Genomic DNA, 18,353 nt, shown 5'->3' with positions numbered 1-18,353 from the left:
GTTTCAAAGTGTCTCTCGCGCGCCGTAATTAACAGCTTTCACCGGCGGAGAGGACACCGTCTCGTGGCACCCTCGGTAATATTTCGTTATTATTCTCCCTCTCTTTACATTATAACATGTAATTAACATTTCAGGGAATCGTTTCGAGCATCTGCGCGTGAAGAACACGCACGCACGCAGTTATTTCAACGTGTTTTTACGCTGCGTTCAAAGACCACGACGCAATTTCTTTTTTCTCCCTCTGTTTGATGCCAACTTGTTTTGGTAGATTCACGTTAGAGGTGACTTACAGCCGTCATTCGCCTGTTCATGAGTCATGTGGGATTTTTTTTTTTTTTTAATTCCGTCACCCTTTTGGTGCGTAAAAGCCATCGGTAAATACCGGACACTGCCTAAAATGTCAAACCACTTTCAACATGGCGGGTTATGGTGTTTCGTTGACGGGAAAACTGCGCCTTAAAATCTTTGAACGAGGAAAAAATAAAACGACGGCACCTAACGCGCCCGGTTCGGTTTCTTTTGATGGACATACACGAGGTTTAGTCAATTAAATTCGAAGTGGGCATTTGGCAACTCCGTGGGAGTTTTTTTCCGCTGCAGTTTTGAGTGTGCAAAGTACATGACCGGAGTGCCAGGCGAGCCTGCCTGGTCGGCTACACCCCTCACAGCCTCATCTTCCTCATGTGCACTTAACGTTTCCTCTTTCACTTTTATCAAAGAAAACGCTGCCGCTCATTCGATGCCTCTGCTTCCACATCGCATTACATCGCGTCGAAATTGTTTTTTTTCCAAATAAAACCGACGTGCGGGCTGACTCCCAGCCACATTTTCCCCCTCCCCTGCACCACCATCTGCAATCTAACACGTTGGTGATTGCACAGTCGAGAATATTTTGTTTCTCTGCGCGTAAATGTGCAGCATTTCAACAGATTATTGGTTGAATTTATTTAATTATTTCTCCTTGTTTTTGGGGGAAAGGCGATCTGCAAATCAGAGGTTTGAAGCTTTGCGCTGTTCCAAAGGATTCCTCCTATAATGAACGGAAACAATAAAGTCTGCACGATACTCCCGAGTAGATCTTTATTTATATCTATTTATTCATTTATTTTTGCCTCCTGCGAGTAGATGGTGGCTGAGCGCAGTCTTGTGAGATGAAGGAAACGTGCAAAAAAAATAAAAGAGGAGGAGGAGGGGGGGGGGCACTTTTGAAGGAAAAAACAAAACGAGCATAAATGCAAAATACTATTTGATCTATTTTCTCCACTGCTGAGATCAATATGAATCCCTGTGCACATTATTGATGGTTCTGGACTGTTTCTTTTTCTTTCCTTCTTTCTTTTTTATTAATGCAAGAACCACCCTGCGGCCATTTTTGATCATCCTGGCAGTTTTCCTTTGATAAGGCATTGTATGTTAATCCTCAATCAAGGAGAAGCGAAGATAGAGAAACAGAAAGAGGCTTGCTTAACTACAAATATTGATCTTCTTTCTTTGGCAAACTAACTCTCGGCCTGTATTTGAATAAAAGGGAGGACGTAGGCAAATATCAGGCTTATCCTTCTTTTAGGAACCACCACAGTCTCAAAGCTGCAGGTTGAAAAGGGCACGTTACGCAAGCGCGCGTTGTAGGAAGTTATTTCCAGCCACTGATGTTGAAATAAGAAAGCTCCGAGCTGAAGGTGTTTCACTCTCCTCTCCGTTAACAGCACGGGCTGCTTCGTGCACGCGTTCAAACTGCAGGAAAACAGAGGACGGGTTGGTAAAACGCTGCCAAGAGGACGCAACTCTCGGATGGGTTAAAAGAGGAGAACCTAATAGGGAGTAATGCAATAAAACCCAAGCCCATGCAGTGGTAGTTAATCTCCTAAATCCCCCATTAAATCTTTGGATGGGTTTAGAGAAAGGCAGGAGGACGACACGTGGATGCCCAGCGCTCCTCCATCAGGGGCTAATCAATTAAAAAAAAAAAAAACGGAGACAACGGGGGCGTAAATGTCCAGAGATTAACCAGTTTAATCCCCCTCCCAGTGCCCAATCCGGGCTGTTTCCTACAGCTCCCAAAAAAAAAAATGCAGCTTGCTTCAGGGATAAATTCAAGTAGTTTACACGAACAGAAGCCCATGGCTGCTTTTCCGTCCCTCAGGGCTATAAAACTCGTTTGACCCGTGAGGGAGCATATGAAGAAAAAAAAAAACTCAACATGCTCTTACAAGGAACTGACAGTGTAGAAAAGATCCTCCTGGTTTCTCTTGATATGATTAATTACGACGTGTTTCCAGTTTCCTCCTTCCACGCTTGACACTTTTAAATATATTTTAAAGGCTCTGTCTTGAGGACTTTTCTTGTTTGCACATTCTTTGAGTCCTGAGGGAGCGGCATTAATTTGATTAAAAAAAAAAAAGACTAAAATATGTGACCTTTTAAATTCCAGAGATAATAAATATGTCAGGGTGAATTCTGGGGAAAGGAGCAACGCAGCCTTTAAGTATGTGGAGAGTGACACATTTCCTGTTTTTTTTTTTTGGCTTGGACTTGCAGCAGCAGCTCAGTGAAACAACTTTCCACTTTTCTTACTTTTTTTTTTTTTTTTTTAATGCAACGCTCTGCTTCCAGTTTCTAGGAATGTGCAGGTGGACAATGATAGAGCTGCAGCTCCTGTGATTTTTCTTCTCATGTGGTCGCCGGAGCCCTCAAATTAAAGTTCAAAGTCGTAGTCGGCGCAGTTCAGAGGGAGTGTGCCGAATCTGAAGGCATCTAGGAAACTTCCATTAGGGCTCCAGTTCAGCTTTATTTTGATATTTGGTGAAGAAAGACGAACGGTTTAGTGCAAAAAAAAAAATGATATTGATTTGAGTTTATGACAAAACCATCCCACTTGAATAGCTGCAGATGTTTTTTCTGGAGAAGTGACTAATTGTACAATCATATGTTGGGTTTGAGAAGTCAGATCCTGTTGGGGGAAACAAAACAGCCTCTCGGATGGAGTTTGAAGGAGAAAGCCGGACTCCTCCTCCTCCTCCTCCTCCTCCTCCTCCTCCTCCTGCTGCTATTTGCTAGCAGAGTGCTCTTTGATTAGTTTTAATGAGTTGCTGCAGAGGGCTGCGCGCCGACGGTCGCGATGTATCAATGCTGCTGAAGATTGCAGGGCACTTAGGCGGCGAGCAAGAAGGGGGAGAGGGGCGGCGATCATGTGAGCCAAATTAGCTCAGCTTGTTGTTTACGCAGTGTATGTACGCTGGAGCCACTGTGGGACGTCAGGAGGGTGTGTGTGTGTGGTGGGGGGATGGCACACACACACACACACATACACTCTCGGGTGGTTGTGGAGACTGTCACAGCCTTTGTACTCCAGCCTCGCAGTTCAACAAATACACTCGGCTCAAACAGTTCTCCGAGGAGTTTTCTCTGGGCTTTTTTTTGTGGATATCAGGATGCGTCTCGGAGTGCTTTCTGCTCTTTCGGATGTCGAGAGCGACGACCCGAGCTCTGAGTTGTTTTGGACTCGATTGAGGATCGCTGTGTGACGGCAGAGCTTAATCGCCAGGTTGATAAAAGTGGGTGGAAGTCGGTGAGTGATTGACAATATGACAAGCGCCAGAGAAGTGACAAACACGGTGGGTTGCCGAGATTGTCGCGTTGATTCATTCTGCCTTTGTTTTGCACACACAATACTCATATTCTGGTATTGTCACGACCCGAAACTATCCCACTCGTCTTTAAAGTGCAAACACAAAGCCAAAGTGTTTGCACGTGTCCTCCAGACTTTGTTGTTGTTGCAGCTTTGACGACGTGATACTGATCAGTTAATTGTTTTCATGCAGAAAATCTGTTTTTGCCGCATCTCCAGTTTTGTTTCAAGCTTAAAATTTACGAGTTCTGGGCTGCTGTTTGGACTTTAACGACACTGAGGACTGCGGCTCTAACAATGAAGGCGTTAATTAGTTAAATGACCTGCGAAATAACCAATAAACGCTCCAAAAATAACTGTGCGCGATGCATGAGCGATTTCCAACCTCTCTGATGTCTCTGTAAATGTGAGGAAACATCATCCCCTCTAACGCCTGAAGGATTTATTACCTTTTCATGAACTATGATATATGCTTGTTTACTCTACTGTTACCAATGTGCTTCAAGGTCCGCTTGACACGGTGTCAGTTTCTTCGCAGTAATAAGCCGCTTGTTGAAATGTCAGGATATTTGATATTAACCGGGCCGTGATAGATCTGCGAGCGCTTCGGGAGGTTTTGGAGATTGGATCTGTTAAAAAGAAACGCAGATTACAGGATTTCTGCTCCTGTGGGGGGATAAATTTTGAGCCAGGCTTTTATCAATTTGAAGTTAGTTAGCTCCGATCAGCTGGACTTCATTTTAAGGAATCGTAAACTAAACCAAAAGTCCGTTTAGTTTTCTTTTCCTTGCAGAAAATGAGAAAATCATTCTTTTTAGTTTGAGGTTAAACTCTTTTCAGCTTAACTGATGATATCATTGTTAAACCGGGTGTGTTTTCGACTTATCATGACCATCACAACAACATTACACAGCTCAGGCCCCTTTGGTATGTGTCACGTATTTATATTAGTCATGTTTCCTCTTTTATCTCCCACATTTAGCTCCTCTAGACTTCTGCAGCGTTGTATCGTGGCAAGGTTTCCTGAATGCACATTTGCAGTCACACACACACACGCCTCGCTCGCTCGCTCGCTCACGTCCTTTCCAGTTTTACTACTTTGTTTGACTCTGATTGGTTATCTGATGGAGTTTTTGCCGTGGTATGCAAATACATGCAGCCGGCAGTCAATATGCATACGGAATAATTCAAGCTAAGGAGGGAGAAGACGGTCTGCAATGAGACATAACAGGTTGACTTTAAATGAAGCTTTAAATGACTGTCGAGCACACTTTGCCAGCGCTTACTGCTGCAGAGGTTTTTGCGGCCGGAATTCCACACTTATCAGCTGACTTTTTTTTTCTTTGATTACTCAAGTGCTTATCGAGTAAAGACGTCTTTTCTTTCTGCCCGTCAACACACGAAGGCTGTTGCTCTTCATGCTAACCACCCACTTCTTCTTTTGTTTATTCTGAAGAAACTGGAAATGCAGAGTGCATCATTTCCTGTCTACCAGATCATTTTTCCTAGGAAATACTTGCCAAACAGTGGGTGTTTTCTTGGGCAAACCTCACCGCTCGCATGGACCGTGCCACTGTAAACATTTTACTTTTTGTGTTATCGTAAGAGAAGGACCTTATCTGTCGAATCAAATTTCTGCTGCAGGGCTGTCGAGGAAAGCGAGAGATGCAGTGAGGAAGGAGGAGAAGAAGAAGAAGAAGAAGAAGTGACGGGTCAAAGGTTAACAGGAAGTGGAAGGTGCAGGATGCAGTCTCGCCCTCAGGAGCAGCCGCTGGCCCTCACCACAGGGAAACTACACTATCCAACCAATGGGAAAGAAGAAGAGGTGAACACAGGTAAGATAGAGTTTCTTTGACTTACAGTAAATGTGGCCGGTTGGGTTTCATGAAGCTGCCATCGTCAGATATCATATTATTTCCGTTGTAGAGTTTTCTTTCAAGGTTTGCAGAAGTGCTGCAACTAACAATTGTTTCTCCAACGTTAAAATATTTTAATATGACATTTATGAACAAAGCAGGTGTTGTGTACTACGTTCTGTCATTAACTGGCACACATAGCGTTGAGTATCATTTAAATTCAGTGCTGATTGTCATAGTATAGTGCTATTTACACCGATCAGCCACAACATTAAAACCAGGCGAAGTGAAAACCATCTTGTGACAGTTCAGTGTTCTGCTGGGAAACTTTTAGACCTGTCGTTCATTCGTTCGTGTGGATGTTACTTAGACATGTAGCACCCACCTAGACCAGACCAGGCACCCCCACCCCATAGCAATGACACTCCTTGATGGCAGCAGCCATCCCCAGCAGGATGCAGCCTGACACAGACACAAACGGTTTAGGAAAAACTCAAGAAACATGAAGAACGGCACAAGGTGTTGACCTGGCCTCCAAATTCACAAGATCCCAAACTGATCAAGTGTCTGTGGGATGATCCACAGAGGCCCCTCCCCTCTAAGAACATCCTGTAGCCAGACACCACAGGACACCCTCGGAAGGCCCATGTCCATTCTCTGATGAGTATTATAGCCTGATCGGTGTATCTGCGAAAGGTTGCTTACACCCACTTAGAGCGTAACGTTTGTCGACGTGCAGAAACAAACTGTTTGATACACACGACCTGCCTGATGTTTGAACACGCAGCAAATATCCGTGTGTAAATGGACGGAGGAGAATACGGGCGGATGCATGCCAGTTTGTTTTTTTTTGTTTGTTTTTTTTTCTTTAAGTGCGAACCCGCACACCAGCCCGTTTGGATGCATGTCACTGCACATCAACATGTCAGGATACGTCACTGGCCTACATCCCGGTCGCTCTCTGGATCGGGACGTGCAGCGACTGCATTGATTCGTGTTTTCTATAGAAGGCAACCGGCGTGTGCAGCTGGTATAGACTGATGCGTCTCAAATGACGCAGCAGAGTGTCTTCACAAGAGTTTTCGAGTGATGTGGCGGCAGTGAAGAGGTCGTCTTCTGTCTATAAATGAAAAAAAAAACGTTTTAATTTCTATCAAATTTTATCTCCAGTTGCTAAATGTTTTTGGAACTTACAACACTGTAGTGGGCGGCACAGTGGCGTAGTGGTTAGCACTGATGCCTCACAGCAAGAAGGTTCTCGGTTTGAATCCACCGGCCGACTGGGGCGTGTGGAGTTTCCATGTTCTCCCTGTGTCTGCGTGGGTTCTCTCCGGGTTCTCCAGCTTCCTCCCACCATCCAAAGACATGCTCGTTAGGTTCATTGTTGATTCTAAATTGGCCGTAGGTGTGAGTGTGAACGGTTGGAGGCCTCTCGCCCAATAACAGCTGGGGTAGGCTCCAGCTGCCCCACGACCCTTCAACGGGACAAGCGGTTACAGAAGATGAATGAATGAATGTTTCAGTAGAAGTTAAATGGTGGAGGTTGTCGTTGTTAGTGGTTGACCAGTGGATTAATTGACCAATTGGAGAATAATTGATGGATTAATTTTTGGCTACGTTGCTCGTTTTGATTTCTAGACTTTAACGCTGAACAAAGAAAACAAATCTGTAGCTGAGAGAAGCGAGCACACATTACAGTCTCACTTCGAAACACCGGCAGTTTCGGTCCCGCGCTCTTCTTCACACCGAGGAGTCTCCAGAGACTCACACTGCCTTCACGCAAACGCATTCGCACACACAACAGAAGCAGAGCTGACGCTTTAAACCTCAGATGCATCAGCCTCCCACGGGCGATCCGAACAATTCTCACCTACGAGAGAGAAACAGTGGCGACGTTACGCAAAAGACGACTCGCACCGTTTTTTTCCCACATAATCTCCCGTGAATAACGTGCAAAAATCTGCTGCGTTTACAAGACATTACAACTCTCGTGTTTAATTGCTACTCGTTTTATTTATTTATTTATATTTATTTTTTTCTCTCAGATGCTGAATCCATGGAGGAAGAGGCAGAGTTTAACTGGGAGGAGTACATGGAGGAGACGGGGGCCGACGCCGCCCCCCACACCACCTTCAAACATGTGAGTGCCATCTTCATCTCACACCTTGATCCTTTAAATACAGCCTCATAGATAAGTAGCACATGCAGAGATCCTTTAACGACATGGTAGACGGAGCCAAGAGCGCTCTCATTGATTTCGTTTCCTTGTGACGCAAGTTGTTGGACAACCTCTGCCGGTTTTTTGAGCAGACAAATGCAGGTAATAATTAAATAAAACAATACAGCCATCTCTCTTTGTGTTGGAATTTATGGAGGTAAATATGTAACAGTGAGTGGGAACCTTTACTACTTCCTTCTGGTTGAAGGTATTCCTTATTTGGCATGTGCCTGGCATTATTTTTCTTACAGATCGAAAGTCTTTCTCGGACTTTTGTAGAATTTCTGAGACTTTAAAATACTTCAAAAGGGTTTTAAGAATCTCTATTGAAACGGTTCATCTGTTGGGGACTATGTGTGTGTTCATGGTAATAAATGTAGATGTGAGCCAGTGCAACAGTGTGGTTAATTAATATGACACAGGATGGAGACACACCGATCAGCCATAACATTATGACCACCTTCCTAATATTGCGTAGGCCTCCCTTGTAGCCTCCAAAACAGTCGTGACTCATCAGAGAATGGGCATGGGCCTTCTGAGGGTGTCCTGTGGTGTCTGGCAACAGAATGCTGTTATCTGGGGGGGTTTGAGGGGAGAGGGCTTTGTGGATCATCCCACAGATACTTGGATCAGTTTGGGATCTAGTGAATTTGGAGGCCTTGTGCTGTTCTTCATGTTTTTTTTTTAGTTGTTCCTAAAGCGTTTTTGTGTGTGTGTGTCTGCTGCCATCAAGGAGTGTCATTGCTATGGGGTGGGGGTGTCTGGTCTGGTCTAGGTGGGTGCTACATGTCTAAGCAACATCCACACCAATGAATGCCAGGTCCAAAAGTTTCCCAGCAGAACACTGAATTGTCACAAGATGGTCGATGTTGTTCACTTCTCCAGTCATAGTGGTCATAATGTTGTGGCTGATCGGTTTATATCAGGCTTCAAATGCCCTCACGTAAGCTGGTTAGTTGGATTTAATCCATTATTGGGCTTTATGTGGGATTTACAAGCAAATGAAATGTAGAATATGACTAAACCAGATTATATTTTCGTGACCATTACCTCTAATGAAACCAGAGTATAATTTGGATTTTGATGTTTTTCTGGAATATGTGAGATATTCCAGTTATTCCTTCTCAAAAACGATCAAATATGGCTGCTTTAAATCACAACCATACGTAAACAGGGATGTTCAGATCAAGTTTTTTTTCTCCTGATTGAATAATATTGAGTTCTGATCCGATCTTAACCCCTTAACGCCTGAATTAATTTTTCAATTATATCAAGAAATTAATTATTTGTGTTTTTGCTTACCACTCCGACCGGTTTGAATGTGCACAAACTGACATTGGAGTATTACATGCGTTATTTCGGCTGCAGTCTGAGCGGAAACAGTGAGTTGTGAGTTCGCGACACGAGGCGTTAAGGGGTTAAATAAACAAAACTTCCTCCTTGTAGCTTCCTAAAGTCTTTCCTTGTCTTCTCCTAGAGTCGACTGGATTCAGTCCAATAAATATTTCTGTCAGAGTTAATGTAGTGTGGAAGAGAGTAGCTCGCATCTTGTGTTCTCTTCTGGTCATCCAACACTACTGCCATAAACTCCCTAATCCTCTCTGGATGGTTTTTGGTTTATGGCGGACATAAAACAAATAACTACGAAAGATCCGATCTGTTAATTTATGGCCACGATACCGATCAGGACATCCCTATATATTACGATTATTTTCCAGTTTTGTTGAAAACCACAACTTGCAATGCGTAAATGTAAAAGCACATGTGAAAATGACTTAAATGTTGTAAATTACATGTGGCTAAGCTTTCTATAAAACACTCCAGTTGCTTAAGGAGTTGAATATTTACGTCTTTTAAAATATGCAGGTTTTTTTTTTTTTTTCTAAAATCAGTGTCTGTGCAAAGTGGAGGCCGGATGTCTGCGCCAGGAAACGACTCAGTGCCTCAATTCTCTAGAAATTAATGTGGCACAAGGTGAAACCTGTTCAAAATAAATAAATAAATCTACAGGGTGGATTTGACGCAGACAGGTTTTTTTTTTTTTTTTTTTTCCTAAAGTGGAAACTCCTCGTGGAGGAGAATAAGAAAGGAGGTGCTTTTTGTTGGCAAGTGACTCTGCAGGCCAGCTGTGCTGCGGTCTGGTTCAGACAGACGATCAGGAGTCCAGATCAGCAGCGTGTTAACCAGTGTGTGGCCTGTTCAACATGTCAGATCCTTGTGCTTAACCTCCGCGGCCTGGTGTCCATCTTACACGTCACCGCGACCCATAAATCCTCCGCTTTTATTCGCTTTTGTCGAGCTGAAGCGTTCCTATTTAGTATCTGCTTTTACTGTGCAGCACGCTAACAAACGCTAACTTAATGATTCTAGAAATAACACTGAATCAGCTAATTAGTTTCCCTCTAAATGTTGTTCGGGCTAATGCTAAGCTCAGCAGAACCGCCGCCAGACTGATGATGAATTCTCTTCTGGAGGCAAAGCTGCATGTGCCTGGGTGTACTCATAATAACCAGATGTGACTTAGTTTTTTTTTTATTTTTTCTCCTCCTGCTTACAGAACATACAGACAATATAAAGACAAGCGGGGATGTGTTTTCTCTTCTGAGGATCAGTCAAGACAGAAAAGTCACATAAAACGCTCTTCAGAGTCCCTTCTGCGTTTTTCTGCATAATTTAATATCATTCGCGTTTTTTCTGTCTCGCGTTGAGAGGCTACGAATGAAAGCATGCATTTAAATCTGGATGCACGGCTTCCAGCGCGTGTACTCGGGTGTTTAGCATTCAGTGAGGTTTTAGTGGAAGGCGTTACATAATTGGAAATGTAAGACCCAATGTTCAGATACTGAGAACAGAGCGGCTTGTGGCTGCACTGAATTTTGACCCCTTCTTTATTTCCAATCTGCCTCTCGCTCGTCTTTCTTCTTATTGTACTTGATCAGACCTCATAAACCTCTCAGACCTGCAGCGTACGCTTGTTACGAACAGGAGCTGTAAAAATATCGACTGAAATCACAGACGTTTCTTTGAAATGAACAATTTTCACTGATTTTGGATGTTTTTTTTGGGCTGAATTTTGGAGAAATGGGTACAAAAATGTGGATTAAATGATCACAACTTAATGAAAAGATGCAGATAAACAGCGTGGAGTGACATTTATATTATTTTAAATCAACTTAAAAGGAAAACTGAAAAGCGTGTGACTTTTGTGCATGTTCTTCTAAGTAAAATAAATTAGAATAAGTGAACTAAGACGGGAAATAAAGTTTGTTTTGGCGACCTAAACTCAGGTTTAGTATGGACACTATTATTCCGTTAATAATCAGAATTAAAACGCCTCATTTAACCGCCTCAATCAGAACAGGAAGGAACTTGGAAGTTGGTTAAGAAAAAACATCCTCTGTGGTATTTCCAGCAGATTTGGTGCTCCACTGCAGTAGAACCAGTTTGCCAAAGGTTCAACAGTGATGTTTAGAGAGTCTTTACTACTTCTTTCTAGTTGAAGTTATTGACATACGCCTGGCGTTATTTTTCTTACAGATCGAACTTTAAAATGCTTCCAAAGGGTTTTAAAAATCTCAATATTGTCCCTAAAACAGGAGGAAATGGTTCATCTGTTGGAGACGATGTTTGTGTTCATGGTTATAAATGTAGATGTGAGTCAGTGCAACAGTGTGGTTAATTAACACGGCACAGGATGGAGATACACTGATTAGCCATAACATTCCTAATATTGTGTTGGCCTCCCTTGTGCCTCCAAAACAGTCGTGACTCATCAGAGAATGGACATGGGCCTTCTGAGGGTGTCCTGTGGTGTCTGGCAACAGGATGTTGTTAGTGGGTGGGCCTTTGAGGGGAGGGGCCTCTGTGGATCATCCCACAGATACTTGATCAGTTTGGGATCTAGTGAATTTGGAGTGAAGTCAACACCTTGTGCTGTTCTTTGTGGTTTTTTGAGTTGTTCCTAAAGTATTTTTGTGTGTGTGTCTGCTGCCATCAAGGAGTGTCATTGCTATGGGGGGGGGGGGGGGGCTGGTCTGGTCTAGGTGGGTGCTACATGTCTAAGTGACATCCACACCAATGAATGCCAGGTCCAAAAGTTTCCCAACAGAACATTGAACTGTCACAAGATGGTTTAAATGTTGTTTACTTCTCCTGCCGGTGGTCATAATGTTGTGGCTGATCGGTCTATATCAGTCAATGTTGAAGACTGTTCTCTCTCTCCACTGTCAGTTTTATTTTTTTATTATTAGATTGCCGTTCAGTTGACAATAGATTCGTTTTCTCTTCTATAATCTTCCGTTCCTCGACAGATTATCGACGTAACTGGTCTTTTATGGCGTTTAATTACTAAATTATCCGACCGTATATCTGACATAATATTTCAATCCCCCTAAACCTCAGCCAAACGCAGCCAAATAATTCTTTAATTTTTATTTTATTTTAAGGCTTTGCTTTCATTAACGTGTTACATCACAGGCCAGATGGGCGGCCGCAGTTGATCCTGGATGCGAGGTCTTTATCCACCTCTTGAGTTTGACCGACGGAGCAGCTGTCTGTGGCGTTCAGCTGTCGGCTCTGCGGACTGGTAATTTAAGATTTGAAGGAGTGCGTCTGTGTTATTGGTTTCTCGTATCGCGACGGAGCGACGGATGTAATAAGGGGCGAGATTAGAATATGTGGGGTTTATGAGTGAGCCCCCGATGTCGGACAAAACTGCCCGTGTGGTGATTTGAGGTCTCTCTGGGAAGCTAAATTGCCTTGTTGGTAAGTGGATTGAATCACTGGGAAACAGACCATGAATTCCCCAGAAAAATGTGATTCGGTAAAGTGCAGCCCTCATCTCTCTCTCTCTCTATTTATCTCTCTCTCTATCTTTCACTCTCTCTATCTCTCTCTCTCTCTGCCTGGACAAATTGAAACAGGGATTTCTCTTGGGCCTTTATACAACACAACCACACACACTCACACACAAACACACACACACAGAGTCAGTGTTTGCTGCCCGTAGCCCTCTTACATAAGCCAGCCGGAGTGATACAGCACGTTTGCATTGTTGCAGCAGGAAGTCACGGGGCCATTCGTATTGTGTTTATTTCTAAGATGTTGGCTTTTCCATTCACTTGTGAGTGTGTGTGTGTGTGTGTGTGTTTGCCTGTGTGAACATCCTGTTGGGCTTGTAATGGTCTCGAGGATTGTATGGCGGCCTGTGGCTACGGTGGAAAAAACGCATTACGCCGCGGCGCCGCATTCGTACACAGATTTACCGGCGTCTCTGCACAAGGACGAACTGAAAAGGTTGTTGTTCTGCACTGACGAGTCGTTAAAGGAGGAGAATTTTGTTTATTTGGAATCTCACCTCACCTGTCGGGTGTTAGAGCAAAAGGTTTTACTGATTTAGCTTTCGTTTTAGTTCATGAAATGCCAGAAACCCCCCCTCCCAAATAAAAGCGTCCAATATGTAAATGTGAAGGGCAGGGATCTGATAATATTTGCCATTAAATGACTGATCCATGGAGATGGCTTTTAAAGTAATGATTCAAACTGAAAAAGAAGAGGCGGAAATATCCTGACCTTTAGTTTCTAATGTGGGTTAAATTCCAGCAGTTACGTTAGCTCGGCCACAGCGCGAGGTTTTCTTAACTTAATAACGTGGCTTATTGATGTTCTCTTAAACCGACCTTTGCTCTGTAAAATTAGCGGAGTTCCCCTGAACTATTTTAATCTGTTCTCTTAGCATTTAAATATATTCAGATAGCACCAGCAATCACACTGTCAGATAACATCGGCATAAAGGCGTCTGAGCACATTTTGCTACCTTACGTCGTTTTTTTCATTCCACATCTAAGGTTGTTTCTTAAAGCAAACTTATCTTTTGAGGTAAATGGAGCAAAGAGCACGTGTGGTCAAAGAGTCGAAGGCTGTCAACAAACCCAACGAGAAAACAAAGGCTTAATTTAGAACCTCAGCCGCCCATAGGCCTAGATTTTGCAGAGGTTCATGTTTGCCTCCTCTCAGCTTGTGTGCACACGGGTCATCTGCAACTGACAAAGAGCGAGAGCTTTCACTTTCACTTTCAAATAAAGTGGTTTTCATAAACTCTGAGTTTGTTTTACAACCCGTTTGATCTTTTCTTATTCATGTTACCGCCGCGCTGGACTCACTGGCTCTACAGTATTGATTTAGATTAAAAATGTTACCGCCCCGCTGTGTGCCTTCCAGGTGGAGATCAGCCTGCAGAGCAGCTTCCAGCCGGGCATGAAGCTGGAAGTGGCCAATAAGAACAGCCCGGACACGTACTGGGTGGCCACCATCATCACCACATGTGGCCAGCTGCTGCTGCTGCGCTTCAGCGGCTACGGAGAGGACCGCAAGGCCGACTTCTGGTGCGACGTCATGGTAGCCGAGCTGCACCCGGTGGGCTGGTGCGCCCAGAACAACAAGACCCTCATGCCCCCTGAAGGTAGGCACCTGCACCTGGTCTCACACACACAGATTTGACTGTCAAACTAAATTAAAGCAACTGAATCACTACATGCCGACGGTTTTACAGAGCTGACGGGAGGTTTCTTCAAAGCATCATGCTGCGGTGTAATTGTACTTTAGATAATAGCGAATAAATAGTTAACAATTAACGTTAACAGGATGCATAACGCTGCTTTGGCATGAAATCTCAAATGAAAGATACTCAAATAAACTTGATTTAAAGGGGAACTACTGTTTTTCTTATTTCTGGCATAAAATACGATCTTTTACTCACCCATATAACTTTTGTGTAATTTGTAGTCGTTCGGGAGATATTTAGATCAGCGTATATCCATACAGTGGGAGTGAATGGGGCACCGAAACGCAGCCTCTAAATCTGCCGCAAAACTCGTTCATTTCACCAATATTATTTTATGATACGCTAGTGCTATTCCCCGTTGAGTCCGGAGATACCTGTTATCATCATCCGGGGTCTGTAGATTGACCTACTAACCTCTGACCCAAGGTTATAATCGTTTTGGATTTTTCATTTTAGTTTAGTTTTATTTCGTTTTGACTTTTTTCCCTCCAATTCAGTTAGTTTTTATTAGTTTTTAGTGTGGGTTTGCTAGTTTTTATTAGTTTTTATATTTTCAAAAATGCTTAGTTTTAGTTTAGTTTTTATTAGTTTTAGTATTAGTTTTAGTTTTTTCATACTTTGGGTTATTTGTCAGGTGCAGGATTCAAAAAAGTCAGAGTGAGTATTGTATAATAAAATTCAACAAAGGATACGTTTAAAAAATGAGGGTGAGTTAATAATGACTGACTTTTTATTTTTGGGTGAACTATTCCTTTAATCCTTCTCTTTCGGGGGACGGCGGCTGCGGCAGGCTAGCTTGTTTTGGTACTCGACATTAGCCGCCTTGTGCGAGCTTCTTAAGCGGACTTTGAGATTCTTGGGGTTTTTCCCTTTTGAGAAGCAAGCCACATATTTTGTCACTGTCTGTTTCCACCGCAAGACAGTTGCTTTTATCTTTCTCGTCATCATATTCAGAAAAGTCCCATACAAGGCTTTCTCCCAGCTTTTGCTGCAACCGCCATGGTGCTGCCAGGTGACGTCACAGACCGTGAGGTGCAGTAAGGGGCTGCTGCTGCTGCTGCAGCCAGCTAGCATAAAACTGCCAGAGCGGAATAAATCGATCATATGAATCCAACCAGTTGAGGCTCATAATTAAATTGACAGAGACGAAAACGAAGGGAATTATATCTATAATTTCAGTTCGTTTTAGTTTGTTTTCTAATCACGCAATACAGTTTCAGTTAGTTATCGTTTTTTCTTTTAAGTTTCGTTTTTATTTATTTCAGTTAACGAAATAGTTTTTTCAATTTTAGTTTTCGTTATTTCGTTCGTTTCCGTTAACGATAATAACCTTGACCTGGATGACGTTTCGGTGCCCCATTCACTCTCACTATATGGATATACGCAGATCTAAATATCTCCCAAAGGACTACAAATTACACAAAAGTTATATGGGTGAGTAAAATATCGTATTTTACGCCAGGAATAAGGTCCAGGTTGTAAAAAAACAGTAGTTTCCTTTAAGGCTCAAGAACAATGAATTAGATTTAAATCACAAGATAATGCAAAAATAAGACAAGAAATCTGACTCTAAGAATAATCGCTCTATTTTTTTATTTTTTAAATTCTGTTGATGCAACGTGGCATATAAACTGAAGCTCATTTGCATTTCTTCCCAATTTGCTCTTCAGTTTCTGTAAACCCAACAGCTTTCTGGGCTTTTAATGTTGCAACAGAAGTTCAGTTACTGTAAGCAGTGGTCTCTTTTGATATGAAAAAATGTCACTGAGGATGTTGCGCATGGGTTTTTGATTTAATATTTGTACCGACAGCAAGAGTAGATATCGGCACATGTTCTGTTTGTTCGTTGGAGAGTGTGACCTTAAAGCACACACACTGCACACTACAGTGGACACCTCCCATCTTTACCTTTCAAAGAATGCTTTAAGTAAACTGAGTGGAAAGACAGGTTTTCCTCGAAGCGCTTTGATTTTTTTTTTGTGGCGGCTCAACTGCCATTTATCTAACCGACACATCACACCACAGCCAAAGCCGGGTTAAATCAAAGACAGGTCACCTTTTCTGTAAAACAGTCTTTTCTAAAATAAAGCATCATCTTGAAATTTTTCAGCCGGTCTCTTTCAAAATATCAGAATACAGAGGAGATATTTCCACCTGCAGCTCACCCTCAGATAGATGACTCACCCTCTCAGACTCGCTCGGACCATTTATCCCCCCACTCCCCTACTCCCGACACTTTCTTCGTTGATGGATAGCTCGCCGCCTCCGTCGTTGTGGAGATGACCTGGATATGTTTCCACCCGACTCTCCACATGTCCTTTTCGCTCATCGCCGGCCTTTTCAGCGACTTCCTCTTTTGTCTTTCGGGCCGTCCAGAAAACGTCAAGCTGTATTCTCATCTCGGCTGATTATCTGTCACAGAGGAAACAGTCTGTTGTTCATAGCCTCACTTATTTTTAATTTCACGATTCAGGATGGAGAGTTTACCCAATTATTTGACCACGTAATAACAGAAAACCGACACTGACAGCATTTAATAAACCGAAACTAGAAAATAGAACGCCCATGAACTAATCAGTTTATCGTTTTAGACTAGTTTATATAGTTTAGACAAAAGAATCTGATGTGAATTTAAAACATGACCAAACTGTGGGCGGGAGGTGAAACTTTAATCAGACAGCAGCTTTGTCTCTTAGTAACTACACTAACATACATATTGTGTAAGAGCTGTGAAAATGAAACAAAAAATAAGATACAATGGAGAATTTGTGGTTAATGCCTGCAACAGTACTGCTTCCTCACCGCCATTTAAGCCGCTTTTCTCCTTTTCTTTGAGTATGAGGAGATACTAGAGGCTTTTTTTTTTTTGTTTTGGCTGGTGGGATGTCTGAAAACCATTATAGAACATGTAGAAAAAGCTCAGCTGAGATCAAATGTGGTGCTCGGTCTTAGATCTGTACATATTAGAGCAATGGCTGTTGGGTAAACCTTCATCCTAAACATTTTTTTGCAACGTTCATGTTCAAAAACACCATATTTTTTCCTCATCTTTGCTTTGAGTAGTTTAAACCTAACCACGTTTTAAGACACAAGATGCAAAACCCTGGTTTATAACGTCAAATTTCTGCAAATGACCCTCCATCTACCCCGAGCTCCTCCCTGTGTTTTGGCATTTTTGCGACACATTTTGTGGCTCAATTGAGGACAACTGTTATGTTTACATATTAAAAACTAGTTTCTGATACAAACATATGTTTAATATTTAACCAAAATCACAATCTCTTTCTTATCTTTACGAGTTTAAAGTTAACCACACGTGGGACCGTGTGAGCCAAACCTCGGCCTATAAAGTCAAAACTCTCTAAATGACCATCCATCTACCCCGAGCTCCTCCTTGGGTTTTTCAGTGCATACAAAAAGGGGTTGGGGCTAATCATGGGTTTTTATGCAAACCATATCGACTGATTGTTTGATCCAGCTCCTGTTGGGAGTTGGGTTAAGATTAGAAAAGGCCTGTTTTGTTTAAATATTTAGAAATAAATCCAATCTTTTCCTCACGTGCATATTTAGCGGTTATTTAAAGCTAACCGCATGTAACACCCAAATTCCATCCATCTACCCCAACCTCCTCCTAGTGTTTTTCTAGACTAGGCTGGGACAAACGTATTTTTATGGGTAATTATAGTTTGCGCACACACACACACCTTCCAACTTTCCACACCTCGTCCAGACCGACCAGTCTCGATCATTTGATCCATCTCCTGTCAGGAGGCGGGGCTTTGAAATGTAAATGACAGTCAAAATATATAAAAATAATAAACGACAAGTATGCAAACATCTGCAAATGAGCACCTTCAAGGGTCACCGGTGAATGTGAACCAGGATCAATTTTTTAAAACAGATTTTGCAAAGCAGATTTCTAATTCTGCAGGTGCCTAAACTGTTTGATTCGACTGAAGTAGCAGTAGCAGCCGAAGTTAATTAAGAAACAGCTGTATTTTCTGTTTGAACTAACCACTGATATCAGCTACTATTAACCGTCTCTCCGTGCTTCAAACCTCTGTCAAAGCTTCAAATTTACCCCCCCCC

At 42.6% G+C, this 18,353-nt stretch overlaps 2 protein-coding genes across 10 annotated transcripts in view; one reads left to right on the top strand and one right to left on the bottom strand.

Moving 5' to 3' along the window:
• tmem110l (transmembrane protein 110, like) overlaps positions 1 to 18,353 on the bottom strand; it is a 37,251-nt gene that overhangs the window by 14,095 nt on the left and 4,803 nt on the right. For 3 of the 8 annotated variants that reach the window (XM_084573631.1, XM_084573638.1, XM_084573632.1), the window contains exons 2-3: positions 17,969 to 18,041; positions 16,449 to 16,676 (exon numbers count right to left, since the gene is read on the bottom strand). The gene's annotated coding sequence lies outside the window, so the exon portion shown is untranslated. Of the gene's footprint in view, positions 1 to 13,899; positions 14,042 to 16,448; positions 16,677 to 17,968; positions 18,042 to 18,353 lie in introns of those variants that run through there. The other 5 variants (XM_084573635.1, XM_084573637.1, XM_084573636.1 and 2 more) reach the window with 2 other exon arrangements.
• The window catches only part of sfmbt2 (Scm like with four mbt domains 2), a 46,620-nt gene continuing 31,314 nt past the window's right edge, over positions 3,048 to 18,353 (top strand). Inside the window, exons 1-3 of one of the 2 annotated variants that reach the window (XM_084573628.1) lie at positions 3,048 to 5,463; positions 7,530 to 7,624; positions 13,922 to 14,162. In XM_084573628.1, the coding sequence (XP_084429754.1) occupies positions 5,373 to 5,463; positions 7,530 to 7,624; positions 13,922 to 14,162 (427 nt within the window). In that variant the 5' untranslated portion in view covers positions 3,048 to 5,372. The remainder of the gene's footprint in view (positions 5,464 to 7,529; positions 7,625 to 13,921; positions 14,163 to 18,353) is intronic. The other variant, XM_084573629.1, reaches the window with a different exon arrangement.

The sequence above is a fragment of the Chelon labrosus genome (genome assembly GCF_963514085.1).
Source record: "Chelon labrosus genome assembly, chromosome: 23".
In the NCBI taxonomy this organism is placed as follows: Eukaryota; Metazoa; Chordata; class Actinopteri; order Mugiliformes; family Mugilidae; genus Chelon; species Chelon labrosus.
Note: the sequence above shows the minus strand (reverse complement) of the source record. Positions and strands in the feature narration are given on the sequence as shown.